Below are 22412 nucleotides of genomic sequence, written 5' to 3'. Positions count from 1 at the left end.
CCCATGTGACATCTTGCAGGACGGCAACTCCCATCAGCTGATAGCGTGGCTGGAGTGCAGGAAGATGGGAAAGGCAGCGGAGCTACAGCTGGAGGGCAGTAGGTTGGGGAGGGCAGCATCCGAGGCCTCCATCCGCCAGCGGGCAGGGAGCTGGCGCAGCCACAGGAGGCGGGACTCGGATCGCGCCTCGCCCTCCCCAGAGGCAACTGGCTTGTCCTGGGAAAGGAGCGACGGGCGAGGAGGGGACGGGCCTGAAAGCCGTCTGTGGGGGGTAGGCCCTGCCCTAGCGGCCGCTCTTCTCCAGCACCACGGCCCTCCAATGCCAGGGGCTGTCGGGCTTTGCAAGTCCGTGTGGACAGCCAACACACAGTCCTTTCGGAGGAGGAGGAATCTAATCGGGAGAATGCCAGCAAGGCTGAACAGAGTGGCACGCACACTCTCCCCGCTGGGCAGCCAAGAGTTTTATTCCCAGCCCGCCGGAACGCCTCCCAAGGAGCAGCTGGCACCCCGAGGGGTCCCCCCGAAATGGAGCAGTCTGATGGCGAGATGCAGTTCAAGTGAATACCATGGTTTATTGAGCATTATCAACGCGGGAGAGTTGGGACTAATTATTTGCAGTCCTAACGAACAGCAGCCGGTTGGCTATGTGCATCTGTGCATCTATACAGAAGGGGGGGCAGAGGCTGGGGGCGGGGGGGTGCTTGTCAGCCGGTCGCTACATAGTCAATTCCTGCATCAGAAAGAAAGGAAGCAAACGGCTGGAGTTAGCAAGGGGGGGGGGTCCCTTGATCACTCCACCCCCAGCAGCTAATTGGATTTATCTGGGACATGAAGCAGCTGCCCGGCACCTGCCGAGGTGGGAAGAGCCAGGCGGCACACAGCAAGCAGCACAGGGCGCAGAAATGCACAAGGGCTGCAATCTGCGTTGGGTGGGACTCGGAGGAGCGACCCTCGCAAGGTGGGCTCCCCTGGCGCCCCTCCCTCACGGCAGTCCCTCCCACCCCCTGAAAACCCTACACAGAGAGCTGGGAGACCTGCCACGTGGTGAGTGGCGGGGCGAGGGGACCCCCAAAGTCAGGCCCGGGGGCTTGGGAGAGGAGCCCTCCGTCTTGCACTGGGCAACCCCGCGTCCACGTCCATTTCAGACCCACGCCTCTCGCTGACCCACCGCGGGGGAGGCTCACGAAGGGAGCAGGCGGGGGGAGGCTGCTTGGGGTCTCCAGCAAGGACCGAACGGGGGAGCAGGGCCGCCCGGAGCTGCAGGGCTGGCTCTGTAATTTTCGTGAACTGTCAGTGCCGTTGACATCGCCCTCCGCACCCTTCTTACTAATGTTCATTTGCCACCGCCGTCAACTGTTTACCTGAATTACTTCCCACCTCCCTCCCCAAAGGGCACTCGCGGGGGCCTGGGGAACCGCCGAATAGATGAAAGCAATTAAACGCCTGAAAATACGAGGCTGTGGCCATCCTGCAAACGCAGAGGAGGCAGACGAGCGTGGAGGTGGGGGGCACGCCCTTCCAGGCCCCCCGAGAGGCCCTCTTGACCCACACAGACGTGCTCTTTCAAGGATCCTGGCCCCAAGACGCCCAGTGCCCACAGGGCGCTTTGGATTTTGCCGGGATACAGCACCCCGCTGCCAGGATCAACCCCCCGTTCCCTGTGGCCAGCCCCCGTCAAGCCCCGGTCCGGCACAGCGCTCTGGACCCACAGGAATGGACCCTCTGAACGTTCTGCAAAGGCAGCCCGGTGCCCAGCGGGTCCCAGCCGTCCGAAGGGGCCACAGCGCAAGGCGGGGGGGCTGCTGGGGGATCCCGAAGCGAGGACTCACCATGATGGCGTTGACGATATCGTTGTTGTTGTGCCGCAGGGCCCGGACCGCCTTGGGGCGCGAGACGTTGGCCTGCGCCATGACCAGCTCGATGTCTCTCACCTCCAGCCCGGTCTCATCCACCTGCAGAGAGAAGCGGGGCGGTGGACAAGATCCGGGGAGGGGGGGTGTGCAGCATCACTGCCATGCCTGCGTCTCCTCGCCAAGCAAGCACCCAGCCAGCCTGTCACCGGGCAGCTGAGGGGTGCACGGGCGAGCCGGGCCTTCGGATGCTGCGGGGCCTTTTCGAGGACGGCCCCCACGGCCGCAGGCAGCCTGGAGCCGAGGAAGCCTGGGCGCACGGTGCACAGAAGCAGGGACGCCCACCATGAGCGCCAGCAACCACGCTCTCCGGCTTTTCTTGAGGGTTTCAAACCACCCTCTTTAAACACCCCCCAAACAATGGGGGTGCCCCGGGGAGGGGCTTAACCTGCCCCTCCTCCTTCCTACCCACTGAAAGCGGGAGTGGGCCTTGGGGGAGCCGCCTTGGTCCCTCTGATCGCAGCTCGGAAGTGGGCTTTCCTCTCCCCGCCTCTGCGCTTGATCCCCGGCTGAGCAGACTCCGCAGGCCGCAGCAGCAGCCCGGCTGCCGGGAGGTCGCCCACCCCTGCGGTGTCAGCAGCTCAGCATCACCCGCTGCCCCCGCCTGCCCTCACCTCCTCCTCCTCCTCACTCTCCTCTTTGATCGTGAGGGTGGGCGCCGTTTCCGTGATCAGTGGCGAGTGCTCCACAGGGACCTTGAACTTCTCTGCCGCGGCCTTGTGCACCTGCTGAGAGAGGTCTTCGATCTGGGGGGGGGGGGGGAAGGGGGGGAAAGACCGGGGGACCTGGCCCAGGGCTCCGGGGCACTTGGGGCAACTGAAAGCGGGGAGCTGTGGGGGGGGGTCCTTGGGAAAGGGCGCCCCCTTCACCAGCTGAGCAGCTCCTTCATCAATAGCCTGCTTGATAGCCCAGATGCTGGACTCCGGGCCCATGGGTCGCAACAGCCCCCTCGGACCCTCCCAGCCCAATCCTGATCCCTGGGCCCCCCTTCAGGTAAGGGTTTCCTGGCTTTTGGGCAGCGCTCTGCCCCGTTCAAAGAAAACAGAAGCACCTTTCCCAAGACTGAATTCTTGGCAGTGAGAACATTAAACTCGAAGACGTGGGGTCTTGGGGGAATTTCTCACCCTGCCCTTTGCCCGTTCCAGTCCAAAGGGGCATCTCTGATTCTGAACTTAAAGCTTCATACTTATTTTACGTTGTCTGAACCCAGTCGACACAAGCACTGTTGTCAAACTATGGGTTATGTTGTCTGAACTCTGGCACAGCAAGCCATGGTTTGTTAACCATGAACAACCCCCAGTGAGAAGGCATGGCTTGTTGTGGGTTGTGGACCGTGGGTTGTTTGCCATGGTTTACGATTTTGGTAGGTTTGGGCCATAAGATGACCCATAGTTATGGTTTGTGAGCCGCCCCGAGGCTGCGGCGAATGGGGCAGCATAGAAGTCCCCTAAATAAATAAATAGATAGTTCAACCACCACCCCATCAGCTACCACTTTCAGAAACTAGCTTTCCTCTAAAGGAAAGCAACTTCTAGTCCTACCCCAGGGGATGGGGGGTGGACCCCCTGCCTAGATTCAAAGCTCCTTCTTGTTCAGCTCTTGCTGTGCCTGCCACCCCCCCCACCCCCCACCCCCCCGGTGCGCACTTTGGCTTCTCCAAAGACAATGTAGATGTCCGAAGCTGGGCTCTTGAAGACATCCGGCTTGGTAATCACAAACAAGATGTTCTTGGATTTGCGGATGGTGATCCGGGTGACGCCGTGGATCTGCCGCAGGCCGAGCTTGGACATGGCCTGGAAGGGAAGGAGATGCCCGTTCATGAGGACAAGAGCAGGGGAAGGTGGGCTCGAGCTGCACCCAGGTGTGGGGCAGAGGCCCCCAGCACAGCACTCCCACGAGACCAGACCGGGTTGGGCCGCAACAGTGACCCACACGTCGTCAGAACCGGACTGTGCCTCCCCTCCAGGGCTTGGACAAAACCCATGGTGGTTGTTGGGCTGTGAACCACGGGCCATTCGCCATGGTTTGTCCTCTCAGCTAGACTATGACAACGTGACAACCACATTGCCACAGGAACCCGTGGTGCGGAGGCGACCTATCCTCAACGTGGACTCGGCCCTTGAGAGTGAGTTATCGTGCGGGGCAAAGCCCGGTGGTGCTTCCCGACACACCTCAGCCTTCCCCAACCCAGTGCAGGATTGCAAGTCCCATGGTCCCCACAATGGCTGGCAATAATGGGAGTGGTGGTCCAACACATTTGGGAGGCTGCCTCAAAGTATCCCCCAGCTCCTTCAGAAAGCTTCCAACCCTTGCAGCTGGTAAAGTCTGGAGCAGCCACGAGCGGCTGAGCTCCATGAATCCCGGGAATTCCTTCCTGGGCTTTTCAGCAAACCGGTGCTCACTTTTCAGGCATCTGGTCCCACCCAGGCCCTCTGAGAATGGGAGAGGAACCGAGACCCAGAAGCAAATCCTTCTCTGACCCCAGCCCATGGCCGGGCCGGCAGGGCCAAGCCCCAGAACCGTTCTCCTCGGCCATGCCTGCAAAGCGAGCGGCCGTTCTTGATCGCCAGGTGTTGCAAGCAGGGCTAATCCCTAAAGCCACTGACGGAAGCAGGTGAGCCTTATCCAGTGCCCCCCCCCCCCATCTCAGGACCGGCTTATCTTCTAGGAGCCTGCAGAACGACTCCCCCCCTCCCCAAAGATGCTCAGAGGAGTCCCAAGGAGTTTAACCATGTTCGTCATCAACGGGCAGGTCTTGCGGCCAAAGTTGTGACCAGCCCCTTCCCTCTGGTTCCGAAACTTTGAACAATCCTTTGAAATGCAGCTCTTTTAGTGAGACTTCGGGAAGGGACAGTATAGAAGAGTTTTAAATAAATACATAAATGAACAGGCCAGTTGGAGCTGCAAAGAGCCTTCCAGCCCAGCCAAAATGAGAAGCCTCTGCCCATGTAAAGAGCAGAATCCAAAGAGGAAATGGCTAGCAATGGCCGGCACGTTCTCTAGGGGCTTGGGAGGGGTGGGGGAGGGGGAGGGGGAGGAGGCAGCCCCAGAAGGAGAGGGGCTCATCCCATCGGATTCCAAATCTGGCCAGTCCATGAAAGCAGGACAACATGTGTGCCCCCCACCAATGAAAAAGTGGAGGTCCGTGGAGGCAGTTAAGCTGGGGAGATCAACCCGGAAGCACGAATGCTGCTGAGGGACACCCAAGCGCAGGGACCCGGGCGAGGCGACGATCCGGCAGCCCCTTCCGAGGCCGGGACATGTGGATGCACCGGATGCAGACGGTGGATCTCACCGTTCCAGCTTCCTAGCGGACGTCAGAGAGGTACCGCAGACGCAGGGGGGCCGTGAACCCCCCTTGGCCCACAAATGAGCCTTCTGCCCCTCGACCCGCAGGCGGGCCACCCTGGCAGCCCTCTCCTGGGTTGTGGCCGTGCCTCGGGGTCCCGTTTTGGCCACCCGGGGGTTGTGGGAAAGGGGTCGGGATCTGGGAGAGAGGCTCAGTCGCGTGCACCAACCTTCCGTGCTTTCTTCTCGCTCCGACTCTGCTTGGCCTTGCTGATGGATTCTTCGCCGGTGCCCAAGGAGTGCGTGAGCTGCGCCTGGAAGATGCAAGCGGGACCCCTGAGCCTCGCATCGCCTCCTGGCAGCGCTCCCCTTTTCGGATGGAAGCCACCGTGGCTGGACTGTACCACGTTAGCCCATTTAGTGCACTGCACGCCAGAGGATAAGTGAATCACGGCCCCTTAAGTTGGGGGGGGGGGTCATTTACAATGGCTCCCAAAAAGAAAAGTGTCTGTGACAGAAAGCGAGAGCTTGCGCATGAGGTGCGACAGACGAGGAAGGAACTGCTAATTTGGGATGGCCTGCAGGGGAAGCAATCAACCTCATTTCGCCGAAGCCCAGCTGAAGAATTCATTCTGTCTGAACTCATCTGGGGGAGAGAGGAATGGCCTGGCTTGGCCCCCCGAGAAATCCAAATAAATCCCAGAAACTGCCTTGGAGTTTGCCTACAGAGACACGAGGCAGCAGGTCCCGATCTGACGCGCATCCGTCCCCCGAGGCCCCGGGCACCTTAAGGGCCCGTGTTGTGCCCACCTGTGTCTGTGACGACCGTGGTCCTGAAACCTCCGGCTCCTCCAGTTCCGGTATCGACCCTTCGTTGCTTTCGGAGTCGTTGGACGATCCTGGGGACAGAGGGAGGCCACCCCTGAAGCCACGCCCAGCGTATCCCCGATTCACTGCACCGGCCCCCCACCTCGTTCTCTCCCGTGAGGAACCCGAGGCGACCTCCGCAGCCTCCGCTGCTTCTTCCCGGTCTCTCGGCAGCTGCCCTGAGCGTTGGGAACCGGTCCGAGTGGCAGCATTCCCACAGAGAAATCAAGCCCAGTCATAAATAAAATGCGCTGGGCTGGAGCCGGGGGTCAGACTAGATGGCCCAGGAGGCCCCTTCTGACTTACTCTGTGTCTGTGTTTCCACCAGCGGGCTTACTTCGCTGCACCGGAACAGAGCCAGTCAAGATATCCCACCCTGGCCCGCTGTTCCTGCCTAGCTTTGATCGAGGGCCTGGGCCTGGCTGGACAAAACCCCACCAGCTCGCTCACCCTGGCAGCCTGCAGGGCCTTGGATTGCAGAAAGATGGAGCAAGGATGAAAGCTTTGTTCTGCTTGGTCTGCCGCGGCCCCTCCTGTTGTGTCGCAACACGCAGCAGAAACTGTGGGGTATGGCCGCTCCCTGCCCACATTTCTTACGCCAGAGCCAGTGCCCAGGGAGAGACGTTTCTGGCACCAGCTCTCCATGGGGCAAACACTGGCCGGGCCCCCAGGACAGCCACAAGGGGGTCACCTGAATTTCTCCCTCCGCTCGCCCAAGGCGAAGCGCGGCTCTCGGGGCTGTTTATCGGGCGGGCCTGCGGCAGTGGCCCCAGGCCAGGCTGCCTCCCCCGGAGCTGCTCTTTGCTCCATGAGGGGGGCTCGCCCACAGCGAGCGGGCCAGGGGCTCCTTCCTTTGGGCCAGTGCCAGGGAGGGCTCTGCCCGGGGGGACCATCCGTGGCCTTCAACTCCCCCGACCCTGGCCGGCAGAGCCACGGGTGGGAGCCATTAGCCGAAGCATCCGGAGGGTTGCCCAAGGACGCAGCTCCCGAGAACTTCAGTCCATCTCGCCACGGACCATCCTCCGTCTTACGTCTGCTCGATTGCAGGGGCTCGGAGACGGGACATTCGGGAAGGGACGGAGCCTCACGGGCAAACTTTGCCCAGGAAGAGGGTGCAGGAAGCTTCCCTCTTTGCAAAAGCAGGAGAGCAAAATGAGGGGAGAGCCGCCTCGTTTTTCACCTCCACGGAAAGCCTAGGATTGTGGCAACCGGTGGGGGCAGGCAGAGTGCCGGCATTCAACTCGGTGGGAGCTTAAACTCGAGAGGCACCAGCTGAGAGCTCCCTGCAGGCAAGGAGGCTGATGCTGAGGGACATCGGCCAGCGGGGGGCATGCACAGCTGGGAACCGGTGCCGGAAAACCGAGCCTGGCCCGGCCGCGGCGCGGAGCGTTACCTTTCTGGTTGGCCTCCTGGGCTTGCTTGCCCACCAGCGGCTTCTTCTCCTCCACCAGCATGAGGCCCGCCGCCTCCTGCAGGCTCTCGATCTCCGGGCAGCGGTAGGACAGCTCCCTCTCACTGGAGGAGCTCGAGTCCAGCCGGGCAGGCCTGTGGTCGGCGCGCTTCTCTCCCGCCGAGGCCGAGTCCTTGCCGCGGGAATCTTTGTTGCCAGGCAACCGGTTCCGACCTCTGGCATCCTTGGTGCTGGGAAGAGGGTCGGCTCGGCAGGGTGCCCGGGGCCTGGAGACGTCGAAAGCTGGGAAGGAAGCAGGTTGGGGGCGTGACTGGGGGGGAGCGGTCCTGCCCCCTCCCTGGGCCGGCACGGCACGTGCCCCCCACGTTGCACAGGTGTGGGGAGCTCAGGCAGCGCCGGCCACGTGCCCCCCCCTTCGAGAGTCAGACCGAGCTGCAAAGGGCAGCCGGGAAACTCTGCCGGGGAAGCCCCCGTGGCTCCGGAAACACCCCCATGGACGTGGCTGGGGGCCTTTGCCCTGAAGGGCTGTGGGCTCTGCGGGACGTTGGGGGGCACCCTGACCCCGCCTTGCCTCCCACCCCAGGGCTTCCTAGGCCGCGCCTGGACTGCGCACGGATGTCGGCGCAGTTGTCTGGAAGGAAAACGGGAGCCATCTCAAATCTGGGCGGGAGAGGAGGAGAAGGAAGGGCAGCCACAGAGGTTGCGGGCAGGAGCCAAGGCCTCAAGGGAGATGCACGGAAAGGGTGGGGGGCGCCCCGGCCCGCCCCTCTGCTTAAGCCCAACGAGAGGCAAGGCGGGGAGCCAACGCCTTCCCGGGGAAGCGAGTTCTGGCGGAGCCGCTGCAGCCTGGGGTGCTGCCAGGCACAGGCGCGTGGGCATCCCGACTTCCGCACACCTTTCACGGGGCAGATTCCAAGCACGGCGTGCTAGCCCATGACGCAGCTAATGCAGCAGGCAGGCCTGCCACTGGCCTAGGGGGTTCCGGGGGCAAGGTCTTTAGTGGACACCAGGCCGGGGAGAGGCTGGGAGGACCACTCCGCTTTCGGGTTCCAAAAGGGGACGGGAAGGGGCCACTCACCTTCCACAGGCGGCTTTTTGGAGTCTCTCAGGAGCAGCAGCGTCTCTTTGGAAGGAGCGTGTCCCTCATCGGGGCTCATGGTAGCAGCGGGAAGCCACGAGGTAGTTGCTGGACCGCGGACGTGGCCCTCTGGGGGGGGCAGCGGCAGTGGCGCGGGTGACGCAGGAGGCACTTCCGAGGGCTCGGGTGGTGGAGAAGGGGGTGGCGAGAGGGGTGCCCCCCCCGGAGGGGTGAGAGGGCGGCTGCTCCTGCTGCAGAGGGGCGGCAGGAGACTCTCGCGGCGATAATTCCGGTGGCTGAGGAGCCTGTGTCCACGAGGCGGTGGCGTCCGTGGGCAGCCACGTGTCCTCAGGGCCGGGAGCTTGCATGGTTCCAGGGAGATCAGGTGAGGGAAGGGGCTCGTCTTCGTCCTTCCGGTCATCCCCCGCTTGGCCAGCTTCTGCGGAGGTGTCCCCTAATCCCGCCTCTTCCACTGCCAGCCTGGTTCTCCCCTCTGCAGTGGTCTCAGGCTCTGGACTCCGGAGTGACTGCTCTTCTCGCGGGCTTGGAGATGTCCCTCCATCGATGCGCTCAGCAACTTCACCCTCATTATCGCCAGCCGGACAGGTGCCATCTTGGGCCGGCTGCTCTGCTTCTTCTGGGCCGGAGGCCTCCAGGTGGCCGGTAGACACCTCCACCACTTCTGAAACAGGGGCGACATCTTCCACATTAGCTGGGGGAGCTTCGTGGCTCTCGGCCTCCTCTTCCTCTTCACCTCTATCGTCCTCCCAGGGTCGCCAAGCTTCTTGCTCGTCATCTTCATCGCCAGCAGCACCATCGCACGGAGAAGCTGGAGACGCCAGCTCGTCTCCAGAATCCTTCATCTCGGACAGGTCGGGTGTGAGTTCCCCGGAGGACGCCTCCGAGAGCCGCTCCTTCAGGTGGCCAAGCAAGCTCTGTGCTTCACTGATGAGCTCGCTGCTCATGAGAGCTGCGGCCCCCACCCTCTGCTCCCTCGGGCTTCCAAAGGAGCCTTGCAGCAGGCACATGACCTGCCTCTGGTCGGCAAGAAGGTCTGGAGACTCCGTCCAGCCGGCGGCACACGGTAACAAGGCACCCAGTGGTTCGGGCTGGCTCGGGCCGGTCGGCAAGCTCTCTGCGGCAGCGGCTTTGGGGCCACTCGGTGCCGGCTCCAGACTCGCACTCCCCAGATCTCCCTCTGTGTCAGCACACTCTGCTTCTACGGCTGCACTGGAAAGGTCGAGCCGAGTGTCCTCGGGCTGGGTCAGGTAGATCTCCTCTTCAGAAGCGAAGAAGAGCTGCTGGCCGCTGCCACGGGCGGGCGAGGCTTCCCTTTGTGCCTCGGCGTGCCAGGGGATGGCCAAGCTAGATGTCCGGGCAAGAGCCGTGTAGTGCAGACACACGGCGGTGCTCCGGCGCAAAGGTTCCTCGGCCAGCAAGGCATTTGGAGGGGTGGCCGGGCGCTCGGCTTCCACATCCGCAGCCTCAACGCCTGGAAGCACCGGCTCGGGCGTGGTGACCTGCAGGTCCTGCGGAAGCGGTGGGCTCTCCTCCACTGTCTCTCCTGGGTGGCCCCAGGCTTGGTCGGGCGCCTGATGCTCTCCTCCTCTCCCAGAGTCGGGGGATCTAGCCAGCCCTGCGGCCTCACTAAAGCTCTCCTCAGGTGCTGTGAAGAAGCTCGAGTCTGCAGGCGAGTCGGACGGGGAGCCCACCGGCTGCTCTGGCGGAGATAATGAGACCTCCAAATCCTTTTCTAGGAAGGCAGGTTGGGCCTCCAGGGCAGGCTGGAGGCCCTGAAGCAGAGCCTGAGCAAAGGTCTTCTTGAGCACCTGTGGCTGCTCCGGGGACAGGCTACGCACGCCGGCCTCGGAGGGCGCAGCACCGGTGGCTTCCGCGGGGGGAGTTCCTGGGACAGCTCCAGCGGCCGGAGCTCCGGTGCCTGAAGGACGGGGTGCGCCCGGAGGAGGCAGGCATGCAGCAGCTCCCACGCGCGCCGCAGCTCCCTGCGGATCTGTGACCTCGGCCTCTGTGTCCACTGCTGGGAGTTCCGGTTCCTGGATGCCCGCCGGCTGGGGCCATTCAGCGGCTGACTCCTGGGGGCCCATCCGGCTGGCCTCCGCGGCTTCGCCCTCGCTGCCGCCCGGCTCCTCGCCTGGGCTGTCGCCCTTGGCCGGATGAGCCGGAGCACGCGGCGCCTCGGTGCTCTCGACCGGCAGCACATCCGTGTTGCCCTCTCTCGGGGCCAGGCGCTCGAAGGCCGGGCAGGGTGCCTCGGCCTCCTGGACAGGGAGGCTTCCCAGGTCCAACGCCTCCGCGGGGAGGGGCCCCACTTCAGGCTCGTCTCTTAGCTGACCGGCGTCTCCCACTGCCGGGACGTCAGCCACGGCGCCCACTCTGCCGCACTCCTCCCGTTCAAGATCGGACGCCTCCTCCTCTTCCTCCGTTGGAGTTTCCCAGCTCTGGTCCGCATCGCCCTCGTCCGATAGCGCTGGCTGCTGCTCCTCCGGCAACCTCGGCTCGTCGTGTTCATGTCCTTCCAGGTCCTCTTCCCCCGGTCCACACCAGGGGTCCTCAGCAAGCCGCGGGGCGTCCTCTGCAGCCTCCTTGGGAGGGCTGCCCATTTCGCTCCCTGACGGCACGTGGGGGGGCGCGCTGGGTGCAGCGTCTCTCTGGATGGAACCTTCCGCCTCACCGGTCTCCAAGCACGGCACGAGCCACGGGGCGGCCACACCTTCCCCGGGCACCTGCTCCTCCTCGGCGGGAGGTGCCACGGCGGCCTCCCCCTCTGGCCGCCTTGAGTCGTCCTGGAGGCTCTGGCTGCCCCAGTTCTGGCACCCAGCAGGCTCCTCTTCCTCTGTGGGGGGCAGGGGCGCCGCTGCCTCCAAGTGGACCTCGCCGGCTGCTGTAAGCACCTTCTCCGGAGAGGCGCCGAGTCCCTCGAGGTCCTCAGAATCGGGCTTGGCCTCTGGAAACATCATCACCAGGCCGTCCTCATTGTTGTTCACCTGGTCCAGGGATGAGGCCTCCTCGAGTTCGTCCTCCGACTCAAAGCAGGCGATGAGGCACTCCTCCGCCGGCTCGCTGTCGGCTCGGATCACCTCCGGCTGCTCCAGGAGGGCTGCCTCGGAGGACTCCAGGAGGGCGGCGAACGGCGCCGCCTTCTCCTCTGGCTCCGTGCCCAGCGCCCCTCCGTTCCGACCCTCGGGGCCCGCAGAGCCTCCCGCCGAGGTGCTATCTTGGCCAAGGAGCTGGAGCAGCTGTCCCTCGGACTCCTTCAGTTCGGCACCCATCTCGAGGGCGGACGCATCGCTGGGCACTCTGGCCACGGGCTCGGCGGCCGGTGCAGGACACGGCTTCGGGTCCCATTCCAGTGGGATGGCGGTTCCCACACACCCCTGGCTCACCCACTCGTCAACCGCTTGGCCCACTGGGAGAGGCTTCTCCGCGTCGTCGTCCAGCGGCGGTAGGCCGTCTGCCTCGTCGTCTGTATCAAAGCAGGCGATGAGGCACTCTCCGGGATCGGGGCCGACTTCCTCCGGGGCCCCCTGCACGTCCAACATGGACGGGGACCTGGAGCAGCCTTGGGAGGGAGACGCTTCCCCTGCGGACTCCTCTTTACTTCCGGTCTCGGGCACCAGCGCTCCGGTCGCAGCTGCCGCGTCCTGCTCCAGAGGAGACCCCTCCCCGTGCCCCGTGGGAGAAACAGTGCTTCCTTCCGAACATTCAGATGAATCCGTGGGACCCTCGGGCTTCGGCGTGGCTTGCAGCCTAGAGACAGTGGCTCCCTCCGTGGGGCTTACAGCTCGGTCTGCCTGGGGCATCTCTCCTTCTTCAGGCCTGCCCTGGAAGGACCCTTCTCCCCCGAACTCTGCCTGGCCCAGGCCCAGTCCTTCCAGTGGGGCAGAGGCGGTGTCGTCCTCTTCATCTGACGAGGTCTCCATCTCGCTCTCGCTGCCTGAGCAGGACAGGCCCGGCTCCGTGTCTTCCCTGGCAGACTCGGCCGCTTCGTGTGCCCCTTCCGTGACCGCCGCGTGCCGCTCGACGCTGTACAGCTGCTCGTCCTCCTCTCCGTTGTAGGAGGCCGAGTCAGAGGATGCAGAAGTGTCGTCCTGGTAGGCGAAGGACTCGTCCACCCCCTCGTTGATGGAGGTCTCGGAGAGGGAGTGCAGGAAGGAGGCCGAGGTGCTGTCGTCGTCCTCAATGCCGTCGAGGGCATCGTTCTCCGCCGACTCCCCCTGGGGGAACAGCGTGATCTCCACCGACTCTGCCTCGAAGAGGAGGCTCCCGCGGAAGGGCAGGAGCAGGGCCGAAATCATGCGCTCGTTGTCGGCACCGTGGTCCTGGCAGGACGTCGCCGTCTCCGCCCGCGGCCCCTCGGAGGCCTCAGTGGGAGAGGGGTCCAGCCCGGGGGCTCTGCTGAGCTCCGGCGGGGGCCCGGGGAAGGCAGCAGGTGAAGGGGACAGGGGCTCGGGCCGGGGTCCCAGAAGACCCTTCAGCGGGTCCCCGGCTCCGGCCTCGTGAGAAGGCAAGCTCTCCTCCGCCTCCCCGAGTGCCCGGGAGCCCAGCTCCGCTTCGTCGTCAGAAACGTCGTCGCTCTTTGGCCAGGGCGGGCTGGGCTGCTCTGAGGCCCGAGGCCCGCAGGCCCAGTCCTCGTCTTCCTCTGGCGTCGTCTGCCCGTCCTCTTCCCCCTCGTCATCGTCCGCCACTCCCTCCAGTTCAGGGGACAGCGGGGGCGCTGTGGGCAGCCTGGGGGCCTCCAGCGGGGGCTCGCCGGGCGCAGCCGGGGTCTCCAGGGCCTCGGCCTCGGCCATCAGGTTGGGGGAGCAGGACGGGGAGGTGCTCGCGGTGCCCGAGGAGGCCCAGCTGCCGCCCTCTGCCGTGATGTAGGACCCCGAGGGCGAGGTGGGGGGGGAGCAGAGGCCCTCGTTGTCCGTGTCGTTCTGCTCCTCGCTGGGGCTCTCCTTGAAGAAGGGGGCCTGCCTGAGGTGGGGGAGCGCCGTCCGGACGGGGGTGGAGGGCGCCGTGAAGTACAGCTCCGGGTCCAGGGGGCCGGCCGGCTTGGCCAGCAGGGGTGGCGTCTCGGGCAGGTCCAGGGGAGGGTCTTTGGTGAGGGTGAGGGTCGCAGGTGGGGAAGGCACATCCGCCGCCGGCGGTTCGCCCTGAGAGAGAGGCGGCGGCAGCGCTGCTTCCGGCTCGCCGTGCGCCGAGAGGCCCGGCAGAGACAGGCGCGCCTGCGGGGGGCTCGAGTCCTGCGAGGTCCGAGGCGGAGGCCCCTCCGCAGCCGCCGGGGGCTGATCCTCGGGGTCACTCAGCTCCTCCCCGCCCGCGCTGGCTTCCAAAGGGCCGGGTCCGGCCAGGTCGGGGGGGAGCCTGTGGCACAGCCCCGTCCGCATCCTCCGGCCCCGCAAAGCACTGTGTCTCCTCTCCCATGACTATGCGGGCGTCCAGGATGTCCACGCTGGGCGGGTGGCCGAGGCCTTTGGGGGCCGCCTGGGGAGCTTTCACCGCCTGCTCCACCAGGACCTGGCCGCACTCGCTCAGCGCCGCCAGGCCCGCCGCGGTGCTCCCCACGGCCGTGTCGCAGCTGGCCCCCTCCGGCTGGGGCCGGTCCTCTTTCTTCGCGGGCAGGAAGGCCGGCAGGGCTTTGCCGCCGAGGCTGGGATCCATAGGGAGGTCAGCCGGGCTGCCGGGCGTCACCGCAGGGGAAACCTGCAACGGCGCCAGGGCATCGCTGTTTGGGGTTGAGGAGGCGGAGTGCCCCTGAGAGCCATCTGGAGGGGGGAGAAAGAAAGAGAGAGTTGGGGCGAGGGAAGGGGCCGCTCCCAGCAAGCACAAGGCGAGATTCCAACCTGGGCGGCGCGTCTGAGCCTGGAGGGGTATCTAGCATTAGGCACACGCAATGGCGTTTCCCCTACAGACCTCGGAGCCAGCTTGCAGGGCTGCCTTCCCTTGAAAGTCCAGGGCACGGTTCTGGAACGGGTCCTGCTCCATTTGGGTTGCGGGGAAGTCTCTTCTCCCCTCCTGCGGTGGGAGCTCTCCCCAGATGGGACAGCTGCCAGTCCCCTGACCTGGCCAATACTGCAGGACATGGCAGAGCTACGGGTTGCCGTGCAGGGCCAACCCGGGCTTGGCAGCAAGCCATGGTTTGCTAACAGCCCATAGTTCACAACCCAGCAATAAAGCATGGGTTGTCTTTGTGGAGTGCCACGGCTTTGTCATGGTGTGCCAACTTACGGCGACTTTAGGAATGAAAATCTGACCCACGGCAGCCCTGCTTAGAGGAGGCCCAGCGGCGCCCTTCCCCGCACAAAGCCCATGATCCTCGCCCAGAGCTGGCTAAGCCAGATCTCATGCAAGCCACGGCCCCCACTGCCAGATTGCTGGCGCAGCAGCCACGAGGCTGTGCTGTGATCGGGAAAGAGCCCCCCCCCCCGCCCCAAATAGGAATTCCACCCGTGGGAGCCCTTTGCAGGCAGATGTTCCTCCAGGCCCCGCCTGTCATCCCAGCTCAAGTCCAAGGCTGAACAGCCCTCGATTGTCTTGCAGGCACAGAACAGGAGAAAAACAGCGCGAGAAACCACCAGAGGCACCCCATCACTTGCAGAGAAGGGGGGCGCCCCAAATCCCTGCCTTTCCAGCCACTGGCCACACATTCCGTGAGCTTCCATTCCAAAGCGTGGAAAGCAGTTGGCAAGCTCAAGAGGGAAATCTTGGGGTGGGGGGGGGGGGGGAAGAAGGCTGCCTGCTTTGACCCCCATTGTCTGTCAGTTCTGAGCCCGCCTTGGGCTCTGCGGCCGAAGTGGAGGCCAAAGGGCCCATGCCAACCAAGCTGGGGTGCCCAGGGCTCCCTCCCCGCAATATGGGGGCTTTCCCGGCTTTTGCTGAGTATTTCCCCATTCCAAAAGGGGCACCTCTCCTAAGACTTAGCCATGGGCAGCAAGAGCTTTGTGCAAAACCGCACAGGCGTTGGGGGGGTTTGGCCTGGCCGCTTTTGCCTTCGGCTCAGTCCAGCATCTGCCCCCACCCCCCCAGCGCCCCCGGCAAGAGTTTCTCTGTAACTGAGCACGGCCCTCGAGCTGAAAGGTGTGACCCCTTGAGCAAAGCAAGGATCAAGCCTTCTTCCCCAGCACCTGCCTGGGTGCTCCCCCCGCCCCCCGCAAGGGCATCCATCCGCTTTCCGGGGCGGCCCAGCCAAGTGCGGAAATAGCGCAGGAAAAGCACTTTAGCTGCTCCAGCTGCAGAAAATGCTCTTTACTCGCCGTCTTGCGGCCAGGGATGGGGACAGCTGCCAAGGTGAGACGGTGCCTCGCTGAGCCGGGCGGGAAGCTCTGGGGTGGAGGGCTGGCTAATGGCCCCACAGCCTCTCTGCTCGCAGAGCCGCGATCGATCCCCCTTGGCCTCCAGGGGCTGCCTGCCGCTTCCGAGAAACGGGAGCCGCTGTGCCCCCCCGCCCCCCCCTGGGCTCAGGTGGCCATCAGCCTCGCTCGGCTCTCTCTCGCACCAGGAATAGACTCAGCCGGCCCATGGGGGCGGGGGTAGCACAGTCTTCCTCGGGCTGGGGAAGGCCAGCTTGCCCAGTGGCAAGGGCAGTGCCGACACGGGGGCCGTCAGGGGAGTCCCCCTGGCCCCCTGCAGCGAGAGGATCTGGGGGAGACGCAACCCGAGCTCCTGCCCGCGGTGATGTGAGGGAACCCCAGCCGACCTGATGGGAGCTGAAGTCCAAATGGCCGCAGCAAAGCAGCCACAGGCCAAGCACAGGGGTCCCAGAAAACACTGGAGGGAAACCGAGGCCCCGTGGCCAGGACAGAGGGGCTTCCCAGGCCCCAGGCCTGGAACCAGGGGCCTGACTGAGCCCTCAGGGACTGCCCCCCCCCCCACTTAAAGCCAACACTGCAGGGGGCGCTGCAAGTTAAGGCCGACTCCTACGAAAACCCTTTTCTTTCTTTCTGCCCCAGTTTGAGAGCCAAGCCGTTCCCCCGGACCAGCAGTCACAAGCTACATGCTACCTTCCCACAACCTGCCAGCCTCCAGATCTGCTGTGCCAAAACACCCATCATCCATGCCAGCTATGGATAATGGGAGTTGTAGCCAACACATCTGGAGGGCACTGGGTTAGGGAAGGCTGCAAAACCCTCCGACCTTAAAACAAGCCCCTTTCCAGGGCCACCAGCTGCATGACCCAGAAGCGGAGCGCGTCAGAAGGGGTCTCCCGGGCCATCTAGTCTGACCTATCCTGCGCCCCCAGGGAAGCATCCGAGGGGCATTTGGACTTCCAGGCGTGAGGCTGGAGGCACCCTTGCAGCCGGGAACCGGCCCGCGGGCCTCTCTCCAGCCCCCTCGGCCAGCATGTGCCCTTGGACAGGTGGGCGAGAGCGGGGCACGGCCCGGGGGCAGGTTGTCCTTCGCCTCCTTCCCCCAAATGCTGCGCAAGGTGGGCGGAAACCGGGCAGGTGGGGAGCCGAGGGCCCCTCCGCCGATCCTCCTGCCCTGCACAGATGCGCACCGTCCCCCAGATCGGGGAACTTGCCCCAGGACCCTGCCCACGGGGCGCAATCCCTGCAGGTTCCGGCAGAAAGATGCCCCACAGCTCCCGGCACGGAGCGCCCATCGGAGCGCCCTCCCAAAGCCGCTCCCTTCCCGGGGCCCTGCGGGACTGGAGCCAGACCCAAACCGCTGCGTCCGGCACGAGGCAGGGTTCCCAGGCGGGTTATGGGGCAGCTCCGCGCACAGCTCTCCTGAGCAGGCCTAAAATGCCCCCCCAGGCAGGCCCAGGGAGAACATTCAGACCCAGAGCTGTTCCTCTGGGGCTCCCCATATGAACACGCCCCTTTCCCCCAGCCGCTGCTGCTCCCGGGGCACCCCAGCCTTGGGCCATGCTCCCCCCCACCCCAACACCCCTCCCAGGGGTCCGCTGCCGGTGGCCGGAACTGCGCTGCTATGCTCGGCCCTGTCCCTGTGGCCCGAGCCACCACTGGGACAAGGTCCGGGCAGGCCTGCGCCACCAAAATATTTGTGAGAAAAGCAGAGGCAGTAAACCTGGAGGTATGCCGGGCTTGGAGAAATTTAACACAGCAGGGAAAAGGTTACTAAAGTACAATCCTCCTTCCTCACGGGCTAGCTTTCAGCATGCAAGGAGGACAGTCCTGCTCCCTCAAGGGCTAGCTTTCCCCCTGCAAGGACAATCTTTCTTCCTTACAGGCTAGCTTTCCCCCTGCAAGGACAATCTTTCTTCCTTACAGGCTAGCTTTCCCCCTGCAAGGACAATCTTTCTTCCTTACAGGCTGGCTCTCCCCATGCAAGGGATTGTCCTGCCCTCCAGGGTGCTAAGAGGGTCACCTGCCTTCCCGGAAAGTCTGATTCAGCTCTTTTCAGAGCTAATGAGGTCACAGGAGCATTAGGGAGAGATGAGCTGATAAGAAGCCCCAGAGGGGAGCGCAAGCACATGGCCGGCACACAAGCCCACTGAAAGCGGAACGGAGGCCGGGGTCCCGTTGGCCTACACTCCGAAATCGGGGCGGGGGCATCTGTGGCCCTGCATGGGCTGCACTGCATCACCCAGCATCCCCAGCCAGTGCAGCTGTTTCCCAAGCAGGTGCCCTCTGGACAGATTGGCTGGGGATGATGGAAGTGGCAGTCCTATCTGACTAGAGACCACCAGTGTACGGAGGGGCCCGGCTGCCCCAGGACCAAGGAGAATCTGCCAGCGCATTAGCCAAGAATGAGTCCTTTGCTGTGTTCGAGTTGCCCACCCAAATTCTTCTTTCTTGCGCATGCAAACGCTGACCATTTTTCCACCCCGGCTGACCCTGCATGTACCTACCCAGGTGTATTCTTTCCCACTCAAGAGACCCATTCTGCAGTGCAGCCCCATGCACGTTTGCGCAGAGGCAGGGACAGTGTGGCCTAGGGGTTAGAGCGCTGGACCAGAGCTGGGGAGATTTAGGTCCCAGTCCTCACTTGGCCATCAGCTCAGGGGGACTTTGGGCCATCACGGACTCCTGGACTAGCCTGGCCTACCTCGCAGGGCTGCTGTGAGGGCAAAACAGAGGGGAGGGCTCTACACACCGCTTTGGGTTCCTCGCAACAGAAAAGGAATGGGAGAGATACATGACCAAGCTGGGGCGTTCTCTGGGGGGCACTCCCACGTAGACTCATGTGGTTCGCAGCGTTAATCCTGAACAGACCCTGGGCCATAAAAGGCAGGGAGGAAATTTGGAAATTAAGCTCAGGTTCATCCATTTGCAGTCCTACATACAGGAAGCTTATTGTTGTAAGCCGCCCCGAGGCGTCGGCGAATGGGGCGGCATAAAAATGTTTTAATAAATAAATAAATAAACAAATAAAAAAGCAATGCTCTGTGACTGGACAGGGTCCCCAGCCTTTCCGGATCCACAGAACATCCCGAGCGCTCCCACAAAATGGCTGCCTTCTCAGCTTGCCAGCTTCCCAGTGGGGAGGAAGCATCGCAAAGATACCAGCGGGGGCAGGAGGTCTGGTGAGCACCAAGAATAGGGTCCGTGGGCACCTCTGATGAAGCATTTCATCAAGTTCAGCTGTGCCCCAGACCAGTGTGGCCTAGTGGTTAGAGCACTGGCCTGGGCCTCGAGAGCCACGCGTCCCCACCCAGCCGTGAAGCTCAGCCCAACCTACCTTACAGGGTTGTTGTGAGGGAAACACGGAGACGAGGGGAAGGCTTGGGGGAGTGCCAGGGTCCATGCAGGCAAAAAGGGAGGGGTGTGCTGAGATTGGAACCCTAAAATAAATGCCCCCGGGGCTCCCCCCACCGCCCCTTCCAGACCAATGCAGACCGGCTGGGGGCAATCCCTCGCCACAGCCCGGCCAGGGGGCCGCAGAGGCACCGGGCTCCCACCCTGTCCCCCAGAGGTGGCCCAAGGGAGAGGTCCCGGGGCGCCCCTCACCTGCTTCCACCAGCTGCTGGAGACGGCTCAGCACCGCGCCCATGCTGGCCGCCCCACCAGCTCGAAGGGAGACCCCGGCTCGGCTGGCCGCCTGCTGGCAACCCAGGGCAGGCCCCCGGCTAGCATCCGAAGAAGAAGCCCAGGTGGCCCAGGGCGGCGCCTTTTATCCCCCAAAGGCTGGGCCGGCCGGGGCTTTTGGGAAGAGGGTGCGGCCATCTGGAGCTCTTAAAGGGCAAGGGGTGGCCCGTTCCCCCGTTTGAGGGGGGTCTCCCCTGCGGGGCGACTCGATGCCACGGCTTGCATCCACCCGCGCTGGGCACGGCATCTGTAGGCTTGGGTGCTCCGGGCTTCCTGACAGCGGGGCATATTCAAAGGGGGGGGGATCTTTTGCCCCCACACCGATGTTTTATGGACAAAACCCAGAAGGGGCACAGCCAAAGTTCCGGCATGCAGAAAGCTACCAAAGATGCCAGAGGGGAATCTCTCGAATGGGACCTATTTCTGAGAAAATAGCATCTTTGTCAGAGGAGCTTCTATTTTAAAAACCCTTGAATATAAAATGCACCCCCCCACCCTCTTTTGTGTATGGCCTTAAAGAGCAATCCATGCATGCTGGGAGCCATAGTCCTTTATTCCTAGTCTAAATTTGCATTGCATTGCACTGGTAACTTGTTTTCAGTAGTATCATTTTATAAGATTACCCCACTGAGAATATCTATCTATCCATCCACCTACCTACCTACCTCTCAGGTACTTATTGCAAATGACCTGCCTTTTCTTCCACCTGGAAGGAGCCCAAGCAGCTTACCTGAGCCATCTCCTCCCCATTTTCTTTTCACAACAACCCAGCGAGGCCGGTTCAGCTAGTGCCTGGCTCAGAGTCACCCAAGGGCACTTCATGGCCAACTGGGGACCAGAACTCAGGCCAGTGTTCTAGCCACTTGGCCACACTGCCTCCTCCTATTTTCTCCTGACAACGATCCTGTGAGGTAGGTTCATCCAGGAGTCACTGTCTGCCCAAAGTCAGCCAAGCGGGCTTCGTGGCTGAGCAGGGACCGGAACACAGGTCTCCCGAGCCCCCGTCCCGACGCTCCGGCACACGGTTTCTCAGCCAAGCCGAAGCATCCGGCACGTCACCAGATGCCCACTGCCAGGCGGAGCGCTCGCCTGGAGATGCGCATCATGTTGGCTCAGGGCAGAGAGGAGGAGAACGAGCCAGGTGCTGCCGGCACACCTGCGCAGGTGCACTGGACCTTCAGGTGCTCCAAGGGGAAGCACGCGGGAGTCGCCAAGCCACTGCTCAGCGGGCTGTGCGAGCAGTTCCCCATCGCCCAGCATCCACGGCTCCCGCTGTGTCATGAACGGCTCTGTGATGAGCAGAAATCCAGCAGGTGAACCCCTAGCAACCGCCCCCCCACCCCAGTCCATGCTGGGAAAAGTTTCACCTGCAGAATACCTGCTTCTAGTGCAGCTCTGATGGGCACTGAAGCCCTTCTGGGGGTGGAGATCAAACTCTCCCCCAACCATCAGGGAGCATGCAGGACGCCCAGACATTCTAAGCCTCAACTCCCAGCATCCCCAATCACTGGCCATGCTTAGCAGGGGCTGCTGGGACCTGACATGCACAGCCTTCTGCGACGGCACCCCCTTCCCCCCCCTCGAGCACCTGCATTCCTGCTGTAGATGCAGGGGTGCTCCAGAATGTTGGGACTACAACTCCCATCATCCCCCAAAGCGTCTTGAGGTTCCCCAGCCCTGCTGTTGAGGCTTTCAGCCATCTGCCCATTAATGGCTGGTCCTCTCTATATTTGTTTGTTTGTGGGGGGGGGGTCTTAAAAGGGGGAAGAACAACCCCTGATAAAGCATGCAATGAAGAACCGCATACAAACTGGGTTCAGATGGCCGTGTCCTGACTGAGCACGGATCGTTGTGGAGCCCGTGGGTTGTCCCGGTCGAACCATGGCTTCTCGTGTTTCCTGAACTGAGCTGTGCTCTCTAGCCATGGGCCTGTTAACCACAAACAACCCAGGAAGAACTGCGATTCAGGCAGCGTAGCTTGTTACCTTGGCTGGGTTCAGACAACACAAGAACCCAGGTTTCAATGGCAACCTTATGGCAAGCTTATGTTGTAAGCCGCCCCGAGGCTTCGGCGAATGGGGCGGCATAAAAATGTTTTAATAAATAAATAAATAAATAAATAAAACCCACAGACAACCTTCCAGGTGGGTCCTTGTGTTCCTCAAGGGGTGGGGGCTATGCAAATACCCTGTGCCCCCGGCATTTTATATATCGCCCCCACTCCAAGGGGGCCCTCCTCTTGGCTGTGTGCGGTGGGGGCTCGCACGCCACACTTGCCTTGTGATTTCGTGTACCCAGGACAGGGCAGCAGGCCGGGGGGGGGGGGGGTTGCATTGGGATATTTTTGGTAAACAACATGGAACCACTGCAGGGTTTTCTCATAAAACGTCCTCCTCTATGGAACATCTTTGCTTCCATCCGCCCCCTCCGTGCCCAGCCCTCTGCGACGGCACCCCCTTCCCACCCCTTGAGCGCCTGCAGGGTTTTGCACTACATTCTGGGAAGCAGCCCCCCCCCCCCCCCGGGCCCCTCCCCCCCGCGCCCCCCCCCCGCGCCCCCCCCGCGCCAGACCTCCCGGGCTTTGCAACAACATCGGGAGAACCCCCCCCCCCCCCCCCGGGCCATTCTGCCAGGTCTGCCCCCAGAGAGCCACGCCGCCGACTGATTTCTCCGGCAAAACGACGGAGATCCAAACTGACAGAGCGGAATCCAGCAAAGCCGTGGAGAGCTGCGTTGGCAGAACAACATTTGAGGGGGCTTCGCTGGCAGAGAAGGGCATTGGGCTGGTCGGAGTCGCCCTGTCTTGGGGCGGGGGGGGGGCAGTTGTTCAGCTTTTCTTGACCTGGCAGGCTGGTTGTCCC

General features: G+C 63.2%; 1 protein-coding gene across 1 annotated transcript in view; it reads right to left on the bottom strand.

Moving 5' to 3' along the window:
- The window catches only part of LOC123017892 (NAC-alpha domain-containing protein 1-like), a 29734-nt gene extending 8902 nt beyond the window's left edge, over positions 1 to 20832 (bottom strand). Inside the window, exons 1-12 of the mRNA XM_044419546.1 lie at positions 20708 to 20832; positions 19474 to 19592; positions 13968 to 14325; positions 8897 to 13924; positions 8555 to 8805; positions 7459 to 7758; positions 6009 to 6097; positions 5429 to 5512; positions 3557 to 3703; positions 2525 to 2656; positions 1710 to 1952; positions 87 to 216 (exon numbers count right to left, since the gene is read on the bottom strand). Coding sequence (XP_044275481.1) covers positions 87 to 216; positions 1710 to 1952; positions 2525 to 2656; positions 3557 to 3703; positions 5429 to 5512; positions 6009 to 6097; positions 7459 to 7758; positions 8555 to 8805; positions 8897 to 13924; positions 13968 to 14325; positions 19474 to 19592; positions 20708 to 20832 — 7006 coding nt within the window. The remainder of the gene's footprint in view (positions 1 to 86; positions 217 to 1709; positions 1953 to 2524; positions 2657 to 3556; positions 3704 to 5428; positions 5513 to 6008; positions 6098 to 7458; positions 7759 to 8554; positions 8806 to 8896; positions 13925 to 13967; positions 14326 to 19473; positions 19593 to 20707) is intronic.
- Positions 20833 to 22412: the final 1580 nt, after the last annotated feature.

The sequence above is a fragment of the Varanus komodoensis genome, unplaced genomic scaffold (genome assembly GCF_004798865.1).
Source record: "Varanus komodoensis strain SLA01 unplaced genomic scaffold, ASM479886v1 scaffold104, whole genome shotgun sequence".
Taxonomy (NCBI): domain Eukaryota; kingdom Metazoa; phylum Chordata; class Lepidosauria; order Squamata; family Varanidae; genus Varanus; species Varanus komodoensis.
This window is presented reverse-complemented; position numbering and strand designations above follow the sequence as displayed.